This window comes from Sebastes fasciatus, chromosome 6 (assembly GCF_043250625.1).
Source record: "Sebastes fasciatus isolate fSebFas1 chromosome 6, fSebFas1.pri, whole genome shotgun sequence".
Lineage (NCBI taxonomy): Eukaryota > Metazoa > Chordata > Actinopteri > Perciformes > Sebastidae > Sebastes > Sebastes fasciatus.
In genome coordinates this window covers 19,906,545-19,933,882 of record NC_133800.1, presented here as the reverse complement: position 1 = coordinate 19,933,882, position 27,338 = coordinate 19,906,545, and the positions used below count along the sequence as shown (strand labels likewise).

General features: G+C 43.2%; 1 protein-coding gene across 3 annotated transcripts in view; it reads left to right on the top strand.

The window, feature by feature from the left end:
* The window catches only part of arb2a (ARB2 cotranscriptional regulator A), a 172,611-nt gene that overhangs the window by 18,963 nt on the left and 126,310 nt on the right, over positions 1 to 27,338 (top strand). For all 3 annotated transcript variants that reach the window (XM_074638264.1, XM_074638266.1, XM_074638265.1), the window contains 2 exons: positions 3,992 to 4,057; positions 5,630 to 5,821. In XM_074638264.1, the coding sequence (XP_074494365.1) occupies positions 3,992 to 4,057; positions 5,630 to 5,821 (258 nt within the window). The remainder of the gene's footprint in view (positions 1 to 3,991; positions 4,058 to 5,629; positions 5,822 to 27,338) is intronic.

Sequence of the window (27,338 nt, the reverse complement as noted above, 5' to 3'; positions counted from 1 at the left end):
GGAGCACCGGAGGACACAGAGGAACATGATTTTTTTCAGATTACCTGTCTCATGCACAGCAGGATATAGTGATCGTTTTATAAAATTTACTTTTTTTTAATCATATTTGCTCCATTTCTACCCACTGCTGCTTTAATGATTGTATATTTCTCTATGACTGGCATTAATTTGGTCTTAAAGAGTCTTAAATCCACCTCGATGAAACTTACAGCTTCCCTGATAAACATCAGGTCAGGTTTCACGATCGTCTCCGAGGGCTGGTTTCAGATCATTGCTTTCTCTTCCTCCCCTGTAATTACCTCAGATTCTCCATTCCCCGCCTCAACCTTTACCCTCCCTGCCTCCTCCTTATCACCCTCTGATCCCTATCCTTCTTTTCTTTTCATATTTGCCTTACACTCCCTCCATGTCCTCCTCTTTCCCACCTCTCTCTTCCTGTCCTGGTTCTCTTCCTCCTCACGTTTGTTTTCTGTGTGTGCCCGGAAAGAAAGATCATCTCCTTATCGCCTTAGGTGCGGTCAGCCAAACCAGGCATGACTGTTGTAATCAGTGTGAGCACACACACACGAGCACACACTGTTACATGTGCACACATAATGTGGGAGGTCTCTCTCTGTAGTGAGGAGTTTAAAAACATATCGACTTGCAGCCGCAATGGTCTTCATTAAGACCTTGGCTTGGTATGTGAGTGAGAGTGATGAAGCGATTGTTATTGGGATGATGACCAGAGGTTTGCAAGGAGTTGACGTCACAGCCCACCCACTTAAAGGCCTCAGATCGAGGAGGCCACGTACCGTACCGTTCTCCTCCTTCTCCTCTCAGCTGTTCATTTGCAGTGGGAGCTGGCACCAACTTCTGTGCTCCTGGGGATTACTTCTCCACGTCTCCCTTCTTGTCTTCCTTCTTTCCTCCCGCTGAGCCCTCCTCTAAGTCCCTTCCTTCCTCCCTGATCCCGCTCTCCTTGCTTCATCGCCACAATGCTTCCTCTACACAAACAAACCACAGACACAGAGGTGACCTCAGCCGCAGAAGGGCTATTTCAGACTCTCCCACGACCGCTCTCACGGTCATGTTAGAAAGCTCGCTGTTGTTCGAGGATGCATCATCGCCTGGCTGTCTTAGCGGGCAATTGAAACTCCACTTTTAGCCGTTTTTGCTCTTTTAACCTTATTGAAGGCTGACTTTGTCTCTCTAGTCCAGAGAGACAGGGTTAGCTAGTTTTAAATGTTTCGTAAACCGTCACTCACGGCCATAGCTCTGCATCTTTGGAGGTGAAATTGTGCAGTCTGGGACTTTGGCCCCCACTCTTTATGATAGACAGAGAGAATCTAGGCGTACATTGACATTTCAGATAATGTTACACCCATATCTTGTCAGCCTGAATGATATTACATATTTGTTGCAGATAAGAAGGACATTGCAGATGTGTTCATGGCCATGAAACCTATTGATTTGAATTGATTTAGGTTGCTTTTATCTCTCTCTCTCTCTCCTTCACCACCCTCCCTTCCCTTCTCTTTGTGTGTCTTCTTCATCTTATTTGCCAAATCCACCCCTCATGATTCTCCTATCGTCCGACGCCGACAATGCAGGCACTCAGCATCGCTTCCTGCAGGCATTTCATTAAAGCACTAATAACACATTGGTAATTAGGTGACAAAGAGGCTTTTCTTATTGTACTGATCAGCTGCTGAGACGTAGTCCTCAGAGGCCCACACAGAAGGAGGTTGGCTGTTTTTGTGTGTGTGTGTGTGTGTGTGTGTGTGTGTGTGTGTCTGCGTTGTTTCTGAAATGTATGCCTCTGCTTTGAGTCTATCCCATTTTTTTTTTCTACAAAAATGAAAAATCCAGTGGAGTGCTGGTATTGTTCCTTTTTTCAACTCTTACTTTTGATCTTGTTTACCGCAAAGGTAATCTGGCGGCAGGTTTCATGATGAGCTCAAGCATACAGATGACCACACAGCCTATATACAAGCTTGGATATTAGATTCTTATTTATGATCTGCAGTGTCCTTTTATCAGTGGAAATGCATTTACACAGCGAAACTTGCATTCTTTCCACTTTTTCCTCTCTTCTCTTGTTCCCTATTAGTCTCTCCCCTTATTCTATATCAGATGGTTTTCGAGCCACCTGAGGCACTGAACAAATAACGTAGTGCAAATGAAATTTCCTGTGAGGCTTATTGATGTCATTAAACACTAGCATACTAAGGCCCGGAATCATTTTAGTCTTCATCAGACCGGCTGACATTTTAGTGAATTAGCTGTTGGAGGTTTGGTGGGTTGGGGTGAGGTGGGGTTGTTTTAGCTCCCCCAGCATTTTTCCCCCCTTCACAGGGTCAAATGGTAGAATCGATCATCTCATTTGGTCCGTCTGCTGGCCTTTGATTGGCTGTCATAAGGCTAATATGTGTCTGGTGCGTAATGTTATTCCTGCATGCTGTTCTTTTAAACAGTAAATCAAGTTAGCATTGAGTTTCTTTCGAGCATAAAAGAGCACGGCAATATTGTGATTATCATGAGAAATTCACGTTTGACTTAAAAGCAAAAGCCCCTTCATTTCTTCCCAGAGCACTCTTAAGTTGCATTTGGCATTTTGTTGTCCTTTCGTTTGTGTCAAAATGCCAATTCATGCCATTTAAAAAGTTTGGAACATGTAATTTAGGGATATGCATAATTTCATTGTCCCGTGGTTGACATTTCAAAGCGTGGTTGAGAGAAAATATTTTGTTTTGTGTGTGCCACAAAATGACAAAAGATAAGCAGATCATGGCCCAAAAGAATCCCATAAGTTTTTCACTTTTTGGTACTAATCTATAACATGTTTTACATGTCAGATTTTCTCACTCTAAAGAACTTGGAGAAATGTTGTCATGTTAGTTTGATGGAGTCTAGCTTCACTCGTGCTACACCTCTGTTGTACATACTGTAGCTTACACAGGACAAGTTTACATTTGATTGGCTCCAAAAACCCACTAGTGGCTTGTGAATGTTTCTCTGGTTTTTAACTCAAGTTTTCAACTCGCCAGATTCTTGCCAGTACACAACCCTAGTTATTCAGTCGCAGTACAGTTTCCTCCCTCTCCACATTAATGAGATCTGGTTGATCCTTGTTTGTGTTTGGGGTCAGTCAGTTGGTCGGTCTCGCCTTGTAGCTGTGGCGCCACCGCTGGCCTTTGGTTTCCTGAATTAGTAAGTCTGATACTTCAAAAGCCAACCAAAGTGAGACTCCATCTGCCCATCATTGTATTGTCATGACACGTACAGGACAGGGAGTGTGTCATTGCACGTGTTTGGGAAACATCATCAGAGCGGCAATAGCTCCAACGCAGCTCACTGCTACAGCGACCGCATGCCCTGTCAGCTGTTGCCACCACTCCTGTGTCTTTCTCTCACAGCTGATCAAAAAATCAAAATCTGTTCCACAGAGCTTCTTCTTCTCTTCCTGTTCTCAGCTGAGCAGGACGTGGGGAGAAGAAAAGAAGGAGAGAAGAAATAAGGAAAATGGAAAAAAGAAAGTTGTTAATGTCACTGAACCATGAAAGGCTTGGCCTGGGGTTGGAATGATTCGGTATACAAGGTTCTTTAGTGCTGTGGCTGCGGGGATAAACATAACTTACATCAGCCCTTCGCTTGTACAGGAGATTTCCTCTCCTGGCACTTACAACCTCAACACTCGAACTGCACTGTGATACACACACACACACACACACACACACACACACACACCGCACACAGACCCTTTCAAGTAGCTCATGTACACACACACACACACCAGAGGGCAAACGAGGGTTTTGAATAGTATTTTTTATTCTGTTTGCACGCATGACAGCGGTTGCTATTACTTGTTCACACATACAGAGAGTTTAGTCGGCTTTTGTTGGATGGATTTGTATCAACAGCAATATGAAAATATTAATTGCATTAGACTGTATTATCAGTGTAACATGTGTGTGTTTTGTGTCTTTTCTCTCTCTCTCTCTCTCTCCAGATCATCACTCAGTATGTTTACGAGCTGTTGGAGAAAAAGTGCAACATGACTAAAGCAATCCTGCCAGTAAGTACCCAGAGTGAAAAGAGGCATTTTCCCTCTTTGATTTATGCCCTTGAAGATTAAAGGGAGTATTAAATATGAAAATTGACGTAAATGCTTAGGCTTCAGAGTGCGATTATGATATTGAGTGTCCTGTTTAAAAAAAAAAAGAAAAGAAAGAAAAAGGGGGATTGTGAGGCGTCAGCTCTCCTCATTCTCTATCAGTCTTTGTCTTTCTCTTTCTATCTCACTCAGTTTCTCTCTTTACTCCCTCTTTTTCTTTTACCCCCTCCTCTGCCCACATCCTTTGTGCAAAAGTGTCTCCTCAACAAATTAACTGTATTGTGACGTGTCATTTCAAAGGCGCAGAGGCGCAGCGTGCTGATGCTTAATCTGTTTTGCATTCATTCGCGCTGAAGGGGACTTTCTACTCTTGCCATCACGGAGTTATTCTTTGCCCAGCTCATCCGGGCTCAGAGCACACACTTGATCCCTTTTTATTTGTTGTCGGAAGCATGTTTGTCTCTTTTTTTGCCCCCTTCATCCCTGCTTCTTTTTTCCTGTTTATAAAAGTTGTGATCATTTTTCAGGCTGCGTTTATAGGGATGTTAGGCAGTGCTGGTGTTTAGGAGCGTAGCAGAGTTAGCTCCAGCGCTAACAGTGTCCATAAATCACCTAGCCGGGGACTCGGCGCCTTTCATTAGCCCCCATACACTTTTACTGGTTTATCTGCCTGGCCTATTTATCTCATTATTCCTCTGGAAAATTGCTCTGTTCTGCTTTTCTGCTGCCCACCCGCCTGCGTGTATATATGGCGTGTGTGTGTGTGTGTGTGAGCGTGTTTGTGTATTAGTGGTGGGTCCGTCCACCTGCGTGGCATTGAACTTGTGACCGCAGATTTTAAGAAGATTAACCACAGCCAAGTATAGGGAGAGGGAATGAGGGAGCAAAAGAGAATAAAGGGTAAGATTTTCTCCCCCACTCGGCTCTCTTTGTCTGCTTGGATTAAGTTCTTGCAGCTGCCACCCATGGCTTTTATGGACAGTGTTTGTCTCCTTAGAGATTCTTCCAGGCATACTTGGGAGGGATGCAGAGACGCATGGGATGTGGACGGAGCGCATGCACGCACACAAACATTTCTCACTTCGCCTCTCTTTCTGCCTGTACTACTTTCAGCGCCTCAGTTTTAATCACACAAATGCAGTTTTTTCTAATCATGATTATTGATGATTAGTGTGCTGATGCATATGAGCTTTTTTTAATTACAAAGGCCACAAAGGAGAAGGCTGTTTCTGCTTATACTCATGCATGTTACATAAGACCCACGTTTCTTTTCATAATCATTATCAGGTGATTCTTTGAAGCAGCAGAAATCACAATTTGATCATCTTTTGCATTTGCTGCCGTTGCAAGATTTATTTAGATTGACTTAAATGTCCCAAAAGTCCATGAAATCAAATTCAAAACATGTTGAGCATTTAAAAAAAATAAATAAATGAACATCATTGGGATAGTGAACATTTTTCCTTATATAAGACATTTTGGGGATTTGACTCCAATAGCGGCTTGTTAACCTGTGTTTTCCTGAACGTTCAGGTGGACGCTACAGAAGATGAACCCACCAGTTTTATGTACCTGAGCCCAGATGCCTTGTCCAACCCATCCAAGCTGCTGGTGCTGATCCAGGGCAGCGGCGTGGTGCGGGCCGGTCAGTGGGCCCGTAGACTCATCATCAACCAGGACCTGGACTCAGGGACACAAATTCCCTTCATCACCAGAGCCATGGAGGTAGGGGGCACTACAAAAGAAGTTCAATCTATTCTGTTGGATGTTGAACTGATTTTCTGATCTTTGATCCAAGATGTCCTGTTTTCATGTTTCACTAAGAGGGAAATGTGGGCGGGGTGCACTGAGGACATGTAAATACTTTTACATTTATAGTCTCCACTTTTCGTTTTCTTATATTTATTTTCTTTGCAAAGAGTATACACTGTGACATGTTTGGTATGTAGAGTTTTATGGGCCTCCTGAGAGAAAAAAAGTTCTGCAGTGTGTTCATCGTGTGGTCGTTTGTGCCACAACTACCACGGTGGTTAGCCTGGTGGGATATTGGTGTGACAACAGTAACACAAACTGTTCATTTGAAAAGCAGGCTTGAGTATTTTGGGGCTGTGGAGGAGTTGTGGCAGAAGCAGAATGTCGTGGTATTTCGGTTGCTCGTGTTTGACTGGAGGTTTGAATGTGATCGTGGGTTATTTGCTGTTGCTGGGTGCTTTCCTAGCTCAGGATGTACTGCATCGACTCAATTCAGTTGAACTTCATTTTGTGTACAATTTACACGAGTGCGGAGTGGAAAGGAAACTTTGTCCCGGGGTCATATGAGAAATTACATGATGCCGAAACAATTGCTGCACTCCTCCGCAGCATCATATAATCACAGAGGCAAATAATAACAAACAGACATTCATTCACAGGTGCAAACATAGACTATTACTGCACAGTCCTCAACCCAGAACTGAGGCTTATATTGTTCTTGTTAGTGAAATGAAGCATATTCTTCAACATTTATGCATTGCTATGATGCACGGTTCCTATGTAGTCTGTTGTGTTCATGGGTGACTGAGCTGAGAGAGAGGAGGATATAATGTAATGTAAAATATAGATTAGTTTTCTTTTCCTGCCATATGATGACTCACATGTGCTTATACGTCTGTGTGTCAGCAAGCAAAAGGTGGCTCTGCTCGTCTTATCATTTTCATCCCCATCTCTGTGCTCATTTGTCAGCCCGGCCACGACTACCTGTGTAATTTCATCGGCTCGCTGTTCAAATTGACTTAGGGGAGATCCCGCAATCCCTCTCCCCTTGTTCCCTCGTTTCGTCCATCTGAATGCCATAAAGACTTTCACTGCTGTGTAAAGCCAGTTCCTGCTGTGTACAACAACGGGAGAGGGTTGTGTTGCGTGCATGCGTGCGTGCGCGTGTGTGTGCTAACGGATGATTCGACTTCCCCGACACTGTCTTTGAATTCCAGTTACTCCGGCTGGTACTGCAGTTGGAGAAGGCAGGGTTGTGCTGCAGGAAGCCAAAGTGACAGCTTAGATATAGAGAACACGGTGTGTGTGTGTAGTGCGAGTGTTGCTCATTCATCATAGTAAACAAGAAATCGTGTTCTTACACCCTGACAAATCATCATCCAGGCGTTTTACCACACATAGGCCTTGTACTCCGTGTGCGCACTGGAAAGACGGGCACACACGTTTACAGTCAATTCATGCTGTCTGCATCTATTACGCGCACATTCGTGGTTTATCATGTCATACCATGAAATTTGTGTGGATGTAATTTTTTAAGTGTAATGTACGGGAGTTACAGCTACTATACAATCTAAAGAAAGAAGGTGATTTATTGATTCAAAGCAGATATAAACAGATATACATTTTATACCTTAATTTACAGACACGCAGCACCCAAGTGATTAAACATGTTCGATCAACAACTCACAAATGAATGACAGCTCTGTGACATAGTAGCATGGTTATTTTGGCCATATTATATAAGATATTTGACATATAATTACTATAAGTTTCTGATATTTTTCCTCTATGAACATGATGATGCAGTTACACATTTTACTTTATTCATTTACCCTCAAACATCTCATCTGGTTAACTCATATACTTGTACAGGCGACTAATTCATCACTCTGCAGATCAATCCCATCTAACTTTTTAAAGATACTGTCATTTACCTACAATAAGTCAAACATGCATGGAAGCACTGCACAGTTTATGCATTCATTTAAACTTATCTCCTAAGTTAATGTTTATAACGAGTGCATGGCTGGTAAGCCGAGTGAGTAGCTGACACCCAGCATGTTCTATTTAATCTCCTTGTGGGATGAGAGGTGCAGCAGAAATGGTGACAGGTGAAGTCTGAAACCTGGCAAGTAGCAACCATGTACACCATTGTTGTTAAAAGGTGTTAATGTTAAACACCTCTAACCACTTTTTTATTCAAAAAGTTTTACCATGAGACATTGATTGATATGAAGTTAGCATTAAAAGCACTGTAAGCATACAGTATATAAAGCATGTTAAATCTAACTATAAAGGAATCTCTCTTTCTGTCTGTATGTGTGTATGTGGGTATGTCCTTCACATATCTCAATAACCATTCATCTGATCTACTTCACACTTGGCAGGTGTATTTCTGGGGACCCAACAACGTGCAGTGTCAAAGTTGGTGTAATTTGGCCAGGTGGTGGTGCTATAACAACCAACTATATGTTTTGGCCTTTAACTTTTAAACCATAAGTCTCAGAAACAAAAAGTTATTTTACTGGATTCTGTGGGTTCAGACGAATCTATCCATATAAGACACGCCCAGTTGTGTCTAGATCGATTTAGAATTATGCCCAAATTGCTGCTTCTCCTACAAATTTTGAGCAGTTTTCATCAAATTTGGTACAGAACATCTCTGGACCAAGCCAGAAAGAGTTACTTTTTTGGATTTTTGATGTTCAATACAGATTTCCTATAGCTAGACCTCAAAGTTAGCTGAAATGCCATGGGCAGGGCTTATATTAAAAAATATGTCATATCTCTTGAATGCTTTGTGCTTGCGACCACATTTGGTTGACATGTATAGATATGATGTCTGAGTGACCATGACAAATTTGGTGCCATTGGGCTTTTAGGTGGCGCTGTAGCAGCATCATCTAACTATAAATCAAGGAATCGCTGCCTGTCTGTATGTGTCTGCGCGCCCTTTGTATATCTCGAGAAAAGTTCATCCGATCCGAGAGATAGCGCTCTGTGCAGCAGTGGGGCGGGGGTTCAGGGCTCTGCGGACTTTACAGGCTGCGGCTCATTTTCCGCGGTTCACTTTTGCTACTCGATATACAGTACTAACGTTTCCGTATAGTAACAAACCAAACTCTTCACTTCCCTGGAGTGAATGAACGGTTCTTGACAACGCTGCAAGCAGCACTTCCAGAGGCCAAGCAATTGGCCCGCTCCGAACGGCCACGCCCCGTGTGGGCACTGCTCTAGTATAAGTGTATATATATATATATTGTCTACTCACTTCTAAATCGGGCAAGTAATCTACTTTTGCTATTGCTACCTCTGCACCAGCACTCAGTTCCATTCTCTCCACCTACACATTTAATCCACAGCTGAATACAATGCAAAGTTCACACCGTCTGACAAAAGTCATTCTGGGAAATTCAGGAAATGCCTAACTGAGGAGGAGGTTGACAAACTTAATTTTACCCGCAATACATTTCTGATATCCAGTAGTGTGAGAATCGGCAGCAGTGGAATGTTCCTGTAACCAAACTGTCGTTGCGGTTGGTATGAAAACATATTTGTGAATCATTCATTAGAAAAGTCTGACGCTGTACGACTGTGTAAGAGCAACTCTGGCACCACGACAATTACATAATATATTTGATTTACAACTTAAGTTAAGTGCAGTGTTGGGTCTAATGTTGACATTTTGAGTATACTTTTTCATTATGTTTAGATTAGGCTCCATTTTCCACAAATGTTTCGTGGCAAGAATCAGTTGCCTCGAGTGCATCTCATGTGAAGATACTCGTGGGAAGTTGATTGGAAATTCAAAGCCTGCAGCAAAGGGTCAACTAGAGTGCATTCGGCAAATATGGGGGGGAGCTTGTGGCTTTGCAAAACACACGAGCACGCACACATACACAGATAAAACAGTTCATTAGACTCACTACTTATGTAGCGTGTGTGCATGCAGTGCAACTCTACGGTGTGTATGGGCTTTCACATACCTGCGTCAAAGCACCACTCTGAAGTGCTTAGCCATGTTCCTCGGAACTTCGAGTCAGCCTTTCCGCTCTTCCGATGGTAAAAATAGCTGATTGCGCAAGTTAATCAGGTCCTTCACACAACATACATGCACACACACACACACACACACACACACACACACACACACACACACACACACACACACACACACACACACACACACACACACACACACATACAATAACAGGGTGAATCTCGGGGCAGCCTGCGACTTACACACCATTTACACCCCATCGCCTGTCTCTGCCTCCCATATCCACCACGCTCCTGTCTACAGATATCACAATATTTGTCATGCTACTATATGATGAAGACACATTAATAAGCTGGCAATACATATGTTAAAGATAAGTCTAAAATATGTACGCACAGACATGTGCACACCGATAAAACATACACACACACAGATGCACCACATGGGGCAGAGAGTATGCTTGTGGCATTTGGCACAGTGTGCCGGGTTAAGGGGAACCTTTGTGCTGTGTGTGCAGGTCTCATGCATGTTATGAACGTGTGTGTGCATGTGGAAGTGGTGCTATTCCCATAGCATGGCGGTAAAATGACAGGTGAGAGGAGGAGGATGCTCCAGCAACAACCAGTGAGTGGGGGAAAAGAGGTGGAAAAGAGGAGTCTGAGACGGAGAGGGTGGGGGTGGCGGCGGCGGCGGTGGGGTGCAGAGAGGGAGAAGGGTTATGATTGGTTGGAAGAGGACAGAAGAGGAAAGAAGGAAAGGGGTACAGAGAGGATTGAAGCAGGAAGAGAGAAATGAGAAGAGGACGAGGGAGTGACTGCAAATGGGGTGGGACTGGCAGAGGAGAGACGGGAGTGTAGAGAGAGGGAGAGAGAGTAGGCAGAAGGCAGGCGTCTGACAGCTCCACTACTGGGAGAGGGCCTCTTAATGACAGCTTATTCCTTCATGATTTCAATTCCTGACAGTCGACAGGTCTGCTTGTTGCATCATGGCAGCTGTATCATTACCTTCTGGCCCTGTCACTGCTCTGCATCCTGAGACTGAGATGGTGGAGGTGGAGGGTGGGCGCCGTGGGGTTTGGAGGGGATGGGGGGGATGGGAGAGAGAGAGAGAGAGAGAGAGAGAGAGAGAGAGAGAGAGTAGATCGTGAGGTTACAGTCAGAATAATTGAGGAGGGACTATTGAAAGGTGGGATCATTAGTTATAGTAGCTGTTGGAGTTAAGAGTAGGACTTTCAACTTGTGGAAGTTTGTGTCCATATTGAAAGAAGAAACGCACGGATGCTGTTGTGAGGCCTCAGCTCTCCTATATCACTCGTCTGGTCATGACACGACATAGTTGAGAAGCAAGAAGCCAAAATGTTCTAGTGCCTTGACTTCTCCTGCAGTCGCCAACTTTCAGTTTTGCAGACAGCGTTAGTTATCGATGGATGGATGTGGATAGAAAAACTATAAAATAATTTTTCAATATTTCTAGATGAACTAGTAATCTTTGTCAGCTATACATATGATTTCTGTAGAAGTTAAGTTGGTGCTGCAGTTTTTTTTTTCCTCTCTCCAACTTGTTAACTGCATATACACAACCGCACACAAAACCACAATTATACACTGTCCTCAAGAACTCGTTAATTTAATTTGGAAGTTGCTGCTAATACAAAAACAGATCCATACCCCCTGTAATGCCTCCCCTCCTTCTCTCCATCTCGCTCCGTCTCTCTCTCCCGATAGTGAGTCAGGCTCGACACTGGAGACCCACTGCAAAGAAAGAGGGGGTGTGGTGTTTTCAAAAGTGTGTCAAAAGCCTAGGGGTTTGTATCTGCCCAGAATTTCAATGGGAGGCTGAAAGGGGGCACCGAAGCAGACAAACTCAAACACAGAAATCCTCTTTTAATTTCTGTCATGCTGCCCACCCTCTTCTTCTTTTTTTCTTTTTTTTTAGCGGGATGATGTCCTCTTCAACATCGGCTGCACACTCTGGCATCTGCTTTTGTTGTGTCACGGCCCTGTGTGCTGCGAGGATATCTCTCTCTCTCTCTGTCTCTCCAATCACCATTCTTCCTCCTCCTCCTTTCTCATTAGTTCCTCTAATTCCCCCCGAGCTGTGAGTTAACCTGTTTGTATGTGTGTGTGTAGCCCAGTGATAACATTGTACGTACAGTGTGTGTACAGCCTATCTCAGGGCATCAGGTGGCCACAGAGGCCAGACGAGGTATCATTCTCTCCAGCCAGCCAGCTTTAGCCAGAGGACAGTTTGTGTATGTGTGTGTGTGTACAGTATGTGTGTGTGTTAGGGGTCAAAAGATGTGCCTTCTTGCCATGGCCTTGTAATAGCAGCCCTGCAAGCAACACACACACACACACACAGGCATACACACACCTCCAGGTGGGAAGGTCCCAGCACATCCCGCAGCTCAGATCAATGCACTTGACACCTTCAAAGGCGGGTGTGAGGCCTGGACTTGCTCTGGGGTTAAACCTCTTTTAAATAGCATCCCGCGGGAAGGCAGCTGTCAATAACCCACCATAATTACCGGGGCCAGGCCCGCCAAGGGCTCGGCTGCACAGGCCAAATTAAAAATTGATCAGAGGCAGAGAAAACATTATTTTGTGGTGGTATTCCCTGTCCTAACAGCACTGCTGCTGCCGTATGTGAAAATCTCATCAATTGAGGTCCGAGCTAGGTATCTAGAGAGCTATTTATCTATCTATCTGCCCCCCTTCGTCCACATGAACAATGAAGTGCTGTCCCTGTTGTAAAAAAAAATAAAATTTGCATGTTAAGTGTCTTTCAGTGTGTGTGTGTACATGCAGTACGTGAGCGTGTGCATACTGTATGAGCATGCAGCTGATTGTTATGTGCTCCAGGTAATCGTACATCATCCCCTGTCTGTGTAGTGTGCGTGTGTTTGCGCACACACCTTGTAGCACTATATTGATTGTGGTCTCATTGAGTTTCTCTTGGCAGCGAGCCTTTATTTGTCAGTCAGAGAACGATATGAAGAAGATATGTTCATCCTCGGGCTTCCTCGAGGAAAACACACACATGCTATTGTTTCACAAGACAATGATAAATGAGAACGACAGTTTACAATGGGGTTTGAGGTCTTTTCTAAACACACACTGCAGGTAAAAGGTCATAGCACGCGGTTATTATCGTTGTTTCTGTATGTCATCGGTGTAGGAAATGTTCTTCGCAGTCCATATTAAGCCCCATTTAAAATGGATTTCCTTTTGGGACGTCCCGTCATTATCGTAATTACCAGTGGCATCTGCAATTCGCATCCACTGCAAATCTGCCAGATACATAATTCACATAAGTGTTTAACGGGGGAGCATGCATTATGACATTTCACATTTGGGCCAGGAGCAGAGATTCAAGGGAAAACACACAGCAAATTCTGCGATGTTAATTAGCGTTGATTAGCCTCCATAAACACGGGAAGTGTTGATTTTAACACTTTCAGAGTTACAGTAAATGAACTCTGGCAATTCACTGTGCAGAAATCATTTATTTTATTCTAAGTACCTCTGGATTTACAACCATAGCACATGCAAATTGCATTAGAGGATTCCTCCTTTAAAAAGTAATCCAATTTGAATAGTGTGACTTTAAACATAGCGCTTCAGATCAGTTCTTCCCAAAGTGGCGGCTGCGGAACCCCGGGGTGCCGTAAAAACTGGCCAGGGATGTGGCAAGATTGGTTTCCAACATTTGTCACAGTAAATAGACCTAAAATAAATGCAGATAATAGATATTTAATATGACATTCTTGGCTTTAAAGGGGTGCATGAGAGTGTGCTTGTGTCACCGGGGCAGCGTGGTTTAAAAAAGTTTGGGAACTACTGCTGTAGATCCCCAAAAACTGAAGATGACAAGTTCAGGTAGCAGTTTAGTTTGTTACAGAAGTCTATATACACTCAGAGAGAAAAAGAAACTTTCTGAATGTACAGTATGTACACAAATATACAGTACATAGTTGAAAAAGATGTTGAGAGTTGTTTGGCGTGTCAGTTTCCAGGCTGTTCATGCCACCATGCTGCTCGGGGGATGAGAGGATGAAAAACAAAAGAAAATGAGAGAGGAAGACTTTGATCTAATTGTGAAACATTATTTGGGAGTGTACATTTTTTTTAGCCCATGTGTGATAATTGACTTTATTTTTTTCCTCTTGAAATTAACAAATTATACCATCAAAAAGGCTTTGTCTCCGTGTGTGTGTGTGTGTGTGTCTGAGGTGGGTAGTAGGTCATTTGAAGCTGCAGGCTGTGTGTGTGCGTCCCAATGGGAAGGTCTTGTTTAGTCTCTCTTCCAGAGGGCCCCAGGCGGTGTGTGGTTGATACCTCTTCACTCTCTCACTGGGAACACTTCTCTATGGCCAACACACACACCCACACACACACCCCCACACACACACAAAAAAGACATGAGCACACGCACGGAAAAATCCTCCACAATCTTTTGCACAATTCGTCAACCCGCACGGCAGCAAGTTCGCTCTCTCACAGCGGAAACGTTTTTTGGTTACAGGTGGGTGGATGCACCATATGTGTTTTGAGTCAGTTGATATTACATGCAGACACACACGCACACACACACGCACACACACACACACACACACACACACACACACATGCATCCTCTTGTAAATTTTGCATGTATCCCCCATCGCAGCAGGTTTGCAGAGGTTAAAAGTGCTGAGCTGTGGACGTTCCAGGAGGAAATTGAGTTTTGCGAGGAGCTAGTGGTGAGCAGATAGGTGACCCACTGTGAATTTACACTAAACACCACACACACACACACACACACACACACACACACACACACACACACACACACACACACACACACACACACACACACACAATCAGCCACTGAGCATCTCTTAGGGTTAAAGTTGAAACCTGCTGTAAGCTCTCCAGTGCCAGTGTCACGCTCCTGGGCTGTGCGTGCCACACTTTGATCGATGAGAGGAAACTCTGTGCTTAAATAGGGGTTACCAGGGTTCTAGGGGGTACACTAGGGTTAGAGGCAAACAACAACAAATCTTTCAGCTAATAGTTTTAGTGCCGACTCTGTGGTTAGAAATGAAAATAGATGCTGGAGGGCTGCTCTTGGTTTTCTTATAGACGTTTGAAGTTTAGGAGACTGTTTTTTTTTGTTTTAGGGGTAACAACATGATACTATTCAGACATCTAAACCAGCTTTTCAATCATTTGGCTCACTGGATTATTTGTCATATACAGATGATTAGTAATATGCCATACATTTATTTGAGGCTGCGGTTTTATCTGTGTTTACCCGTATGTGGTAGCGCCTTGTAGCTGTCTGCTTTTGTGTTTTTTTTTCGGTCTCTGTATGTGACCACCAGACATCGAAGATGGAATCTGTATTTGAAGGCTTATCTGTCATTTGAGACTGATATTGTCCTGCATTCTCTGTGGATGTGAAATGTACATTTCAGTACATCAGATCATGGCAGTGACGGCGGTGTCTCTGTGTTTCAAGATATGTGTGCTTTTGTGTCGGCGCGAGAGAAAGAGAGACAGACAATGAGGAGAGATGGCATCCGTGATCAGATTTGTTCTGCGGCTCTTTTGTCTTCTGCGGCTCAGTGGGTCAATGGATAACTGTTTGTTTCTGTATTTCTGTGTGCCCCGTATGATAGGCATCAACGTGCATCTCGGGTTGAACCTTGGCACAAAAATGCATGAAATTCCTGCGTATAATAAGTAAAGACATGTTGAAGGTGTACAGTATTTGTCAACAAATATGATTTCTCCCACGTGTTTCGATCCGTTACAGTTCCATTAGTTTTTTTGTGTAACTTGTCATCGGTTTCATCTCAGTCAACACCAACGTGTGTGTTTGGTCTGTTTCTCCTCCCCTTTATCTGGTATTTATGGCTCTCATGATAGGTGTTATTATCGCGCTGTATGCTGACAGCCTATCCCTTAACCCTCTTAAGAGCACACTATGCCACGCTTGGCTGACTTGTTTGCGCTGATGTCAAGTTTTAGCGGTTAGCAGGCGGTTACCATATGCCACTGTGCTGCTGTCGCCCCCGATGTCAGTCAAAAGGAATGTCAACCTGAGCTCAGAAACACAGAACGCCACGGCGCACACCCAGAAACACAGGCGAGGGTGACAAAACACACACAGTCACTCATACATGCATACTGTACTCACAAATAAAGTTGCCATGAAGCAAATACAGGAGTAAGAACAAAAGAATCACATCCTGTTTGGGATGCCATGAGGGGAGAGTGTCTCCAGACATGCTGCTCTTCATCAGCTGACTGAAGGATGAGGTAGCATCTGCAGTGGCCCCTAAAGTGAGAGAAGTGCCTGTAAAACATACACCTAAACATACTCATAAGGAAGCAGTACATAGGGGTGGGAAAAACATTGATTCACCTATGTATCACTAATTTTTGCAATCGATTTTTAGTAGATGCTTATAGGCATATATAACCCCAGTCTCTGTCCCCAGTGGAGAGTATTGACCTATTATAATTAGTGCCTGATAGATCAACACACCTGTAATAATCATATCATCATCAGGACTCTCTACTGACTAAGTTCATCAACTAAACCCTAAACATATTTAATCCTTTCCCCCATGTGAACTCAGTGGTCCTAATATTAAATAGATTTCTATTCTTAAAGTGTTGATTATGTACAGCACCTGTGGTGACTGGTGGTTAAGGTGTTAAGGCATAAGGTGCATTTTCATAGTGGGAAAAAAATGTATTCACCTATGTAGCGGGATTTTTTTATTATTTTTTTTACGATTTTGAAATTGATTTTTAATGTCAGAATCGATATATTTGCTACATTTGAGTCTATGCGGAGGTAGAAGGAAGTTACCACTTTTTATTAAAAACCAAAACAAACTGCAACCGGCCGCAGTGAGCCGAAACGAGAAAGTAGAAAACCGTAGAAAAAGTCCACCTGGATACGACCTGCACCCTCACATTTTGGACCCAAAGTGGTAATAACTACACATACAGTATGTATGTATGGAAACACTTTGAGTTTCACAAATTGCCAGGAAAAGCAGAGCTAGACAACATGTCTAAAGCTGCATGCTAACTCTGTCATGGACAGGAAACGTTATCGTATTGCGGTAACGTTCGGTCAAGCCAGCCGTCACTGTTAAATAAAGGAACAAAAATCACAATAAATCATAATATTGAATCGCAAGACTTGTAGAATCGCAATACTTATCGATTCGGCACCAAAGTATCGTGATAGTATTGAATCCGGAGATAGGTGTATCGTCTCAGCCCTTTAAAACAGAGTTCTATTCAAAGCTAAATCAGCAGTAGTAGATGTGTTTGTGGACAGGAAGTATCGTGTTCTAGCCTTTCAGAGACTGATAAATGACATCCTCTGTGCACAAATACACTTTGCAAGGCTAAGAGAACAAAAGTTTTCTTAAACATTGAAGTCTTTTCTTGTGCTGGCACTGTGTAAATGCTGTGAAGAAATAAATCAGTCAATGGAAGACTTCATCAAAATCAAGATTTACTATAACTGTAATGCTGTATAGGACCAGGAGTGTGTAAGATAGCTGCCAGCAACTCCATGATAGCTGGTTGCCGGTTCCAACATCCTGCTTCAGTTCACTCCATTGTGGCAAATTCTGCCCTTCAGTTAAGATTAATACAAAGGGATATGTAGTTTTGGCATTAACATTAGAGAACACACATAAACTCAGAAACAGATGGATGGACTTTGCTACTAACACAAGCTTGTGCAGATGCAAACATTTTTGTCCAAAATGCATACATTGCAATACATCTGCACACACTTGCATGCAAAAGCACACACACACAGTGACATTCACACGTTCACATCTGCCCATAAATGAAAGCTCTTTTATCATTCTCCAATATGTTTTCATATGTGGTTTCCCATCACCACAGAACAGGATATACGTGTGTGTGTGTGAAGCTACTGTATATTATGTCCTTCACTTACCTGATGAAAGTGTACCTCCCCTGTCTTCCTGCCTCCCCCTCTTCCCCTCTCTTCTGTCTCCATCTTAAGATGTTGGTGGCTGTTTTCTGGTGTTTTGCTCGCTGTTCAGAGAGGCGACGCGGCCCTGCAGCTCTCTTGTTCAAACTCGCCCTTCCCTCTCCCTCCTGAGTTTTTTTTTCTTCCTCTCTCCTTTCTCTCTTCTCTTTCTAAGGTTCCTGTTCCATCTCTCAGGCTGCCTCTGTGGTTGTTTTATCCAAAGTGTAGCGCAGTAGCCTTTGGAGTCACTGTCTCTTTGGCCTTTGACAGATCAGGATGGCAGTGTGTGACCATGGAGGATTGGGCTGTTTCTGCCTTCTTCTTCTTCTTCTTCCTCTTGGTGTATCTGTCTCTGCCCCTCTCTCTCTCTCTCCCTCTGTATCTAAATTAAACATTCGTTAAACTGCTGAGCACCAGCTTCGATGGACAGTGATAAAGAAGTAACATTATAGTAACAGTAACATGACATGGTGCTGTACAACCCCAGGGAATGACAAGAGAGAAAGGCGCTATAATCCATTTTAATTTCACTGATATCATTGTATTGAGAGAGAGAGAGAGAGAGAGAGAGAGAGGCAGTGGTTGGCGGAGCAAGAGGGAAAGGGGGAGAAGTGAAATGTCTCAGACCAGAGACTGTGCTCTAGCTGACTGCAGTGTCTTGTGGTGACCTAGTTGCAACCCCTTTGAAGTCCACAGGCTGATCTCTCTCTCTATAGGCTGCAGAGGAGATCTGCTGCATACAGCTTTATTAGAGCGGGATAGAAAAAGAGAGAGAGGTGAATCAAATTCATGGGGTCTTGAACCCGCCACAGATAGATGTGTGCATGTATATGTGTCAGTTTGTACATGCTTTCAAGTGTGTTAAGGATACGTTTTGGCTCTGACTGTGCAATTGCAAGCTCTTTCTCTCTGTGTATGTGTCTTTCAGGTATTCCTTTTGGAACATTGCAGCTGTAATGTCAGGCCAAACACAGCCTTTATCCTTTAGCCCACCACATTAGGAGACAGTGGTGCATTGTCAGGAGAGCTGACCTAGAATAGTCCAATCACTCTACATCCAGCCCCCCGTCTGCCCTCTCCTGTGATCACCGCGCTGCCAATGCCGCAGTCTATACCGCGTGTATATGTGTGCGTGCGTGTGTGTGACCCAGTTCAGTCGCTGGTGTCGCCAGGCTTGCCCCTGGTGAGGGCATGCATGTTAGGGCACAAAACCCTCAGATGTGTGTGTGTGTGTGTGTTCTGTTCAAGCACAGCTGTAGAGTTTCTTATATCGTCTGTGGTTCAGAAATTCTCTATCTTTATTTCCACATTCTCGGACTAAATTAGCAGCTTCTCAGTTTAACCCCCACCCTTTTTCTGTCTATATGTAACTGGCTGCCGCTGTCGTCTGTACATTTTAATTAACTTTGTGTACACTGATGATTAGAAATTGTCCATTTTAAGTTCAGCGTGTGTTCAAGAAGGGACAGAGCAAGTACGCGCAGGTGTGTGTTCATGGATACGCCGTACAGTACGACATGGCCGCTCAGTGAACCCTCAATTATTATGTGGAGCCTTTTCTCCTGCACCCCTCCATCCCTCCATCCCTGCATCTTCCCACCTGCTCCCCATTGAGATCCTCTGTGTGCAGACATACGCTGCTGGGGGCATGCTTAACCTTTTTTCCCCCGCCGCACAACACAAGGAGACACACAGACACACACGTGCTCTTCTTCAAGTTGGGCTTCAATTAAAAAATCCACTTCACTTTTTTTTTTTTTTCTCCTTTTCCTCCTGTCTTTCATTCCCTTTCCTTTGCCTTCTTTTTGAAGTTAGCCCGGGGCCTCGCAGAGCCTCATCAACCCTTTGCCTTGGCTAGATTGCATACAGGTACCCTCTGTGGCTATTTCAAATGACTTAATTAGCTTCTGAGTGCAGCGGGTTGGTAGAAGCCTTCTCTCTCTCTCTCCCCTATTCTTCCCTCTCTTCGTCTCTCTCTCTGTCTTCAGAGAGAGAGAAAATGATTGAGCCCATGTGACACATTTAGTCCCTTGCCGTGTGGTTTCACTTTCTAGGTCATGCTCTGGCTGTGAAGCTGACTGCCTATTACCTCGTAGAATAAGACGACACACACGGAGACATGCAGAGAGACAGTGGGAAGCGTGCATCCATGCGCAGACACACACACACACACACACACACACACACACATGCATGCACAATCACACACGCCTCATTCTATGTTTAGTTTGATTGTCACTCTGCAATCTTTAGCTTAAGGCTACATCCACACGCCGTCATTTGTAATTGATCTTCTTTTCATTGATACAATATTTATTAACTCCATAGCCAAACAGCAGATAAGCCAGAAATTTTGGTTGCTATTTGCTTAGCTAGCTTGGCACGTGTTTGTTTGTTTGGATGCTCAGACGCAATCCAACACTGTTTTTGTTGTGTTAAGTCCCCAGGCGTGAATTCCCATACACACCAGTGATCAAGGTGTGTGTGCTTGTGTTCAGACTGTTGCTGCGCCTGTGTTTTTTTTTTTTTTTATATCGGTGACAACAACGTCAAGGGCATGCCCCACTGCACTACAAAAATTCCATGTTGCCACATCCCATCTCAGCCCTGATGCCACACATATACATTACACATGGGTACTGCACATACTCGCATACACAAAGTAGCATGTCTTTTCAGCTCCCCCCTTCCAGGGGGACGTAGAGAAAACAGAAAATGTGTCGGATGTTTCCACCTTTTGTTGTCCTCTGTTGTTGTTCGTGGCTTAAAAGCAGAGTCTGTCAGACTGTATGCGGCAATGCAAGTGGTAGCAGTCTTCCAAAAATGTCGCAAACAATCACAAACCTTGTCAGAAGTTTCGTCAATGACGGCTGAATGGTCCCCGTACCTCTTTTAGCATCGTCAACTGTCAAGGTCTTGAAAGTCGGGGGGGAGGGAAAAGTTTTTGCTCATAAAGCTTTATTGTAATGAAGTGCCTGACGGAAAGATATGACCACAAGGATGTGATCAGCGATGGTCATCAATGACTAAATGAGTTCTCTCGGCCCTCAGGGGGGGAACGAGATCTCAGGGGGTTTAGGAGAGCAATGTGCCTGTTAACTTCTGGCTCTCTGGTCCAGCTATAGCTTGCTGGCTAGCTTCAGGCCTGTGTTAAAAACCTGGGTCTGCTAAATTAAGTTTGGCTGCGTGCACAGCCTGTGGCACCGCACGCATGCACACACAAGTGCACTTGAAGTCAGGCATTCACCCATACTAGTGTGCACGAACACACACACTCTCCCATTACCCAATCTTAATTGGCTACCTTCCCTCTTTCTCTCTTCCTCTCTATCTCTCTCTTGGACCGGCCTACAGGCCTGTTGGTACGCTGGCACACAGCAGCACAGTTTGGGCTGTGCGAGCAGGTCTGGGGGCACGGATGAAATTGGAGAGAGAACCAATACAGATGGGTGCTAGGATGAGGGTTAGATCACGATCAGGAGAGGAGAGGAGAGAGGGCAAATTATGCCTCAATACAGAGTGATATTTCACACTGAATATTGGGGGTGGGGAAAAAAATCCATCCACCTATGTATCGCAACGATTTTTAACGATTTTGAAATTGTTTTTTTAATGCCAGAATCGACATACAGTATTTGCTTCTTTTCAGTCTCTGCGGAGGTAGACGGAAGTTACTGCTTTTATTTGTTGTAGTCTGAGTAACGTGATGTCATATCCATTCCATATCCGTCAACCGAAACAAACCACAGAAAGTAGAAAATGGCAGAGGGGATATGACCTGCACCCTCACGCTTTAAATCCAAAGTGGTAAACACTACACATACAGTAAAGTATGGAAACACTTTGGGTACCACACATTTCGAGGAAAAGCCGAGTTAGACATCATGGCTAAAGCTTCATGCTAACTCTGTCATGGACAGGAAACACTATCGTATTGCGGTAACGTGCGGTCAAGCCAGCCAACACTTGCATCTCTGTGGTCAAATCAGCCAACGCTGCAACTGTAGGGCACCCATATACTGACATTTATGTTAAATGCATCCAAATGGCCCCGATGGAGCTGACCATGGATGTATAAAGAGTATGTAGCTGAGCGACGGACTTGGCAAAGTTAGAGGAAGTATACATGTGTGACTACGTCTAGTTTTCAAAATAAGGTGTTAACACAGGGAACTGTATGTACAAAATACATTTCTGGAAATACGATTGATTGGATTATATTCACCAGAAGTGTAAAACATTACATGCCCCTTATAAATTAAAAAGAAATTACCACTAATTTGTGAGGGAAATGTCTTTATTCTTTGATTTTTGAATTGCTGGAAAAAATGTAATAAATAAATCCTGACAATGACATATGATATATTTGACTTCAGGACATCTCTGACTACATACTTGCTGAAAATCAAACATTTTTACTGTATCAATTTCGATATTTTCCAAAGTAAAAGTCCCTAGAAGTGTATGATTCAACTTTGTCCCATGGTGTAGTGTAAAAAAAATTAACAAAAATTGCAATAAATTGTAATATCGAATCGCAATACTTGTAGAATGGCAATACTTAAAAATCGCAATACATATCGAATCGGCACCCAAGTGTCGTGATAGTATCAAATCGGGGGATAGTTGTATCGTCCCAGCCCTACTAAATATCTTTAAAATATCAATGTTGCTGTATTTTCACCACCGCATATTCAGGCCACTTGTTAAAGCCACAGTTAGAAAGTAGAGTAGGAGATGCCTTTCTCCGTTTCCACTAGCTGAGGAGTTGTCATGTGCTGTCAGCCAGCTTGTTCTCCATGTGCCTGTCACCGCTCTGGATAGGAGCTCTGGGTCCCAGCATCCTGCCAATTGGTGAACCGTGTGTGATTGTGTGGGTGTGTGCGCATGTATGTGTGCATGTTGCCCTCAGAGCACTTTGTTGATTCTGCTCTGCAGTGTCAGTGACACATTGAGCGGGTTCGGTGGGAGTCCCCTGGTTTCCCTCGTGCTGTGTTTACTCCATCTGTTTACTCCCCAAAAACACTCTCAAATCTATTACCCCTCTCCCTCTCTCTCTTCCCCTCTTTTTTCCACTCTCTATATCTCTCTCTTATTTACTCCTGACTTCTCTTGACTTGTCGTTTCAAATCAGTAGCTGTGTGGTAGTCAGGTGGTGTGCCTGTCGACAGCCAGCGCTCGTCTCTCCCTCAGCAGGAGGTGGGATTGAGTTTCTCTCGCAGCCATCCAGCCAGCCATCTTTTCGCTTGAAGAGCCCGAACACATTCTTTTCCTGAATGGATATTTTTCACTTCTTTGTTCTTGATTAATAAAATAGTTGAATGAGAGAATTTGGGTAAAATACAAGGTTGTCAAACGCCAGTGATTATTTTTCAATTAGTTGTTTAGTCTATGAAATCAGGAAATTGTGAAAACAAAACATCACAATGTGTCAGAGTTCAAGTTCATATCTTCAGTCCTTATTTTGTCCGACCAATTCTTGATTGTAGAGCTCATTTTTAATTAATTTTCCTAATTGTTTTGTCTATAAAATATCAGAAAAATTGTGAAAAATGCAGTCCAGAATCCAAAGATATTCAGTTTCCAGTGATAGCCTATGGAAATGAGAAAAACAACACATTCTCATGTTTGACAAGCAGGAACCAGTGAATGTTTGGTAACTCTTGACGAATGACAGATTATCTACAAACATGATCTAATATATACTGATCAGCCACAACATTAAGACCCCTGACAGGTGACGTGAATATCATTGATTGTCTCATTACGATGGCACCTGGCAGTGGGGGGGATATATTAGACAGCAAGTGAACATTTTGTCCTTGAAGTTGATGTGTTGGAAGCAGAAAAAATGGGCAAGCGTAAGGATGTGAGTGACTTTGACAAGGGCCAAATTGTGATGGCTAGATGACTGGGTCAGAGCATCTCCAAATACTGCAGCTCTTGTGGGATGTTCCAGTTCTGCAGTGGTCAGGACCTACCAAAAATGGTCCAAGGAAGGAAAACCGGTGAACCGGCGACAGGGTCAGACCCAAGGCTCATTGATGCCTGTGGTGAGCGAAGGCTGGCCCATGTTGTCCGATCCAATAGAAGAGCTACTGTAGCTCAAATTGCTGAAAAAGTTAATGCTGGTTCCGATAGAAAGGTGTCAGAACACACAGTGCGTCGCAGTTTGTTGCGTATGGGGCTGCATAGCCACAGACCAGTCAGGGTGCCCATGCTGTCATAATGTTATGGCTGATTGGTGTATATTTAAGCAATAACTCACGACAGGCCGTGGCATGTTGTGAGTTATACCACAGCTGAAGGGCGTTTTTTTAAGCCCAACACGAAGCAGATTTTTTATTAAACAGTCGTCAAGTATGGCAATATGAAAATTATAGACACTTTCCAATTTAAATATTTTTTTATCAATAAATAATAATATTCACAATAAAATAGGCCCTCCTCTGCCGCTCTGAGGCGGTTACTAGAACGGTGGTTGCCATGGAACGTACAACACAGGCTAGCGTTATATTGATTTCATTATTTGGATCTTTATTTACATTATTGTATTTTGCCATTTATTGTGCAACCATTGACAAACTGTCCAGTGTCAGTAGGATGGCTTTGATAACTGCTTGTACTAGGCTTGCCTATTTTGTGAGGTAGAGGTGTGTTGCTTTGACATGGTGAGGATATTTCTCCACTTTCTCTGGTCCCCCGAGTTTCGGTTGCCAATCCATTTATGGCTGTGATCTCTCTGGTGTCAAGACCTGCATCAGATAGTTTCTGAACTGTGGTGCTACAGAGGCAGTGGCAACATTGTGGAGCCTCCTCTTTATGTAGCGCTGCATGACGTTGAGCAGGTGCATTTTTTTCTGGAGATGGGCACGGCTCAATCCACTCTCCCATAGAAGTTCATCTTGTAACGGGGTGTGGCAGCTGACTTTGTTGTTACTTTGTATCTGTAACCTTTTCCGTTTTGCCGGAAGTGATCCCCCCCGTAACCCTGTCGCTAAGCAACCATGAGTCTAACGTTTTTCCTCAGACGCGGAGTGATACTGAAAGAGCAAAGCTTAGACGTGTCATAGCAGTGGCATGTGGGAATTATATCATGGCTATGAACCAATCAGATTGCTTGATTTGAGCTACCCGTTTTATAAACTGTAATATACGTACATATACACTATCTTTCATGTTGAGTACTGTACTGTGTGTATTCCAAAAGTAAAGATCTCTCTTGGTACTCTTTGAGTTACACAGTCCTGAAATTTGTGGTTTCCTGTAAATCAGAAGTAAAGAAAATAGGGAGAAGACATGACATGGTGCTGTTTATTTGAGCTGGATTGAAGCCTGCGACCAGTGGTGTTGTTGGTTAAACCAGTATGTTCTGCGTTGGAATTCACTCTTGTAGTTTTTCTCTAAAACTGTGACCAAAGGAAGCGGTCACTATGTGGGCTCGGATTCAGAGTAACTGGAACTGCTGAGTGTTTGGATGTGGCCATATGATGGCAGAGGTAATGAATGAATACATTATTTAATAAGGAATATTTATATGATGTGATACATCATAGTCTCTAAAGGTTATCTTTGAAATAACGTCCAACAAACTGCATTTAAATTCACATTGATGTGAATAAAATCAGTCTCAGGATTGTGAAATAATCATAGATTTTTTCTTTTCCACACAGCATCACCTCTGAAACAACTTCATTAAGCTGTGTGCTCATTATGCAACCTGTGCTATGGTTTTATAATGCCAGCCCTGAGTCTGTGTGTGATGGTATGAATTGATAGTTTACATACCCAATGCCAAGGGCACCACCAAGGGCTCATGAATGAGAGATGAAAAGAAGTAGAAGTGGAGCAGGAGAGGAAGAGAGAGAGATATCTCTTTTTTTTTTTTCCTTCTCATCCCTGCGACCAGCTAATTAGCCTGCTACACTACCAAGCCTCAGCTGCAGGGACAGGGTTCAATAGTTCACCCATCTACCACTGAGCTACAACGATGGTAAACCTGGATTACCTGCTCTACCGGCTACCAAACCCCAGTATTACAAGTACCTGTCTTGTTCAGCAGCCTGGAAATCAAACGAGTCCAAAGAGCTGGCCAGGTGGACTCACACTAAATCTGTTGTCCTGAGAAGAGATGGAGATGCTTACTCCATAATCTCTGTGAATCATGGGGGGAAAAAAAAAGTTTGAGTGGCCTGGAAACTGAAGAGCTTGCATATTCAGCAGTAGGGACACTTTGGGAATGAAAGACAACCAAATATTTGTTAATGGGATCAGATTTATGACGACTGTCATTTAAAATGGGATGTTATAAATGCTTTGTCCTAGATGTGTCAGCGACGCCTGTAAATGATTAAAGGCTATTGATGATATGGACCGTCAATCTGTTTTTGTTGTGACAAGCTGAAGCATCGGAGATGAGCTCTCATCTCGATATTTGATATTGCAAGACTAAGTGAGGCTTCAGTCCGTCAGCCCATTGATTTAGATTGGTTATAGATCTTATTCATATATTTACTTTATGTTCACATAGGAAGCATTAAGCAAACATGGAGTTCTTAGCTTGCTCTAAAAAAACAGGGTTGAGAAAAAAAGGCAACAATTGACACTTTTTCCATCATTACGTCATGTGCAAAGACCTGCATCCATACAACGTTGTGGAAAAAGAAGGCTTTTGTTACATGAATCGCAATATATCTTATCGCAGTATTCAGCATATCGTAAAATGTTTAACATCGCAATAAGATTGTATCGTGACTTAAGTATCGTATCATACCGCGGGGCCTCTGGTGATTCCCATCTCTAATAGACAAACACCTGAAGTGGCCCTAAAACCCATCTTCAATGTTAAATGAACATGTAGCGGTAACAGCAGAGTGCTGTAAGAACGGGAATATAGGCTTTTGTACAGACAAACGTCTAAGAGCAAAAATGCGAGCACACCCCATGCTGTACACATTTATTCTCACATTTTCATTTTGGTCTCAAACGATGCACAATGTATGCTGATGTGTAGATATATTTTGTGTGAGTAAGGGCTTGTGTGTGTGTGTGTGTGTGTGTGAGAGACCGAGAGACGGAGAAGAAGAGACCGAGAGAGACAGACTGATTGACAGAGACAGAGATGCCTTTAATGTATTAGAATAGCCATATAATAGAGGACAGCATATTAAAATTCCATTCGTCTTTCTTCCTCATGTTCATTCCGCTTTATTCATCAGATAAAAAAAATCATCAGTTATTAGTCTGGTTATAAAGGGATAGTACACCTCAGTGAATGTCCTTCTTCCCTTCCTTGTTAAAAAATCCATAGAACAAAATATACATAAATAACTGTGAGCCTGAAGTTTTACATTTATGAATTTTTTAATTACATTTTTTTTTCTTTTAAGAATCAGGAAAAGAAATATTAGTCAAAAAAAATGTGTCATCTTCTGTGTTTGTCTGTTTTTTCTTTGTGTTTTCTTTCTTCTTTCT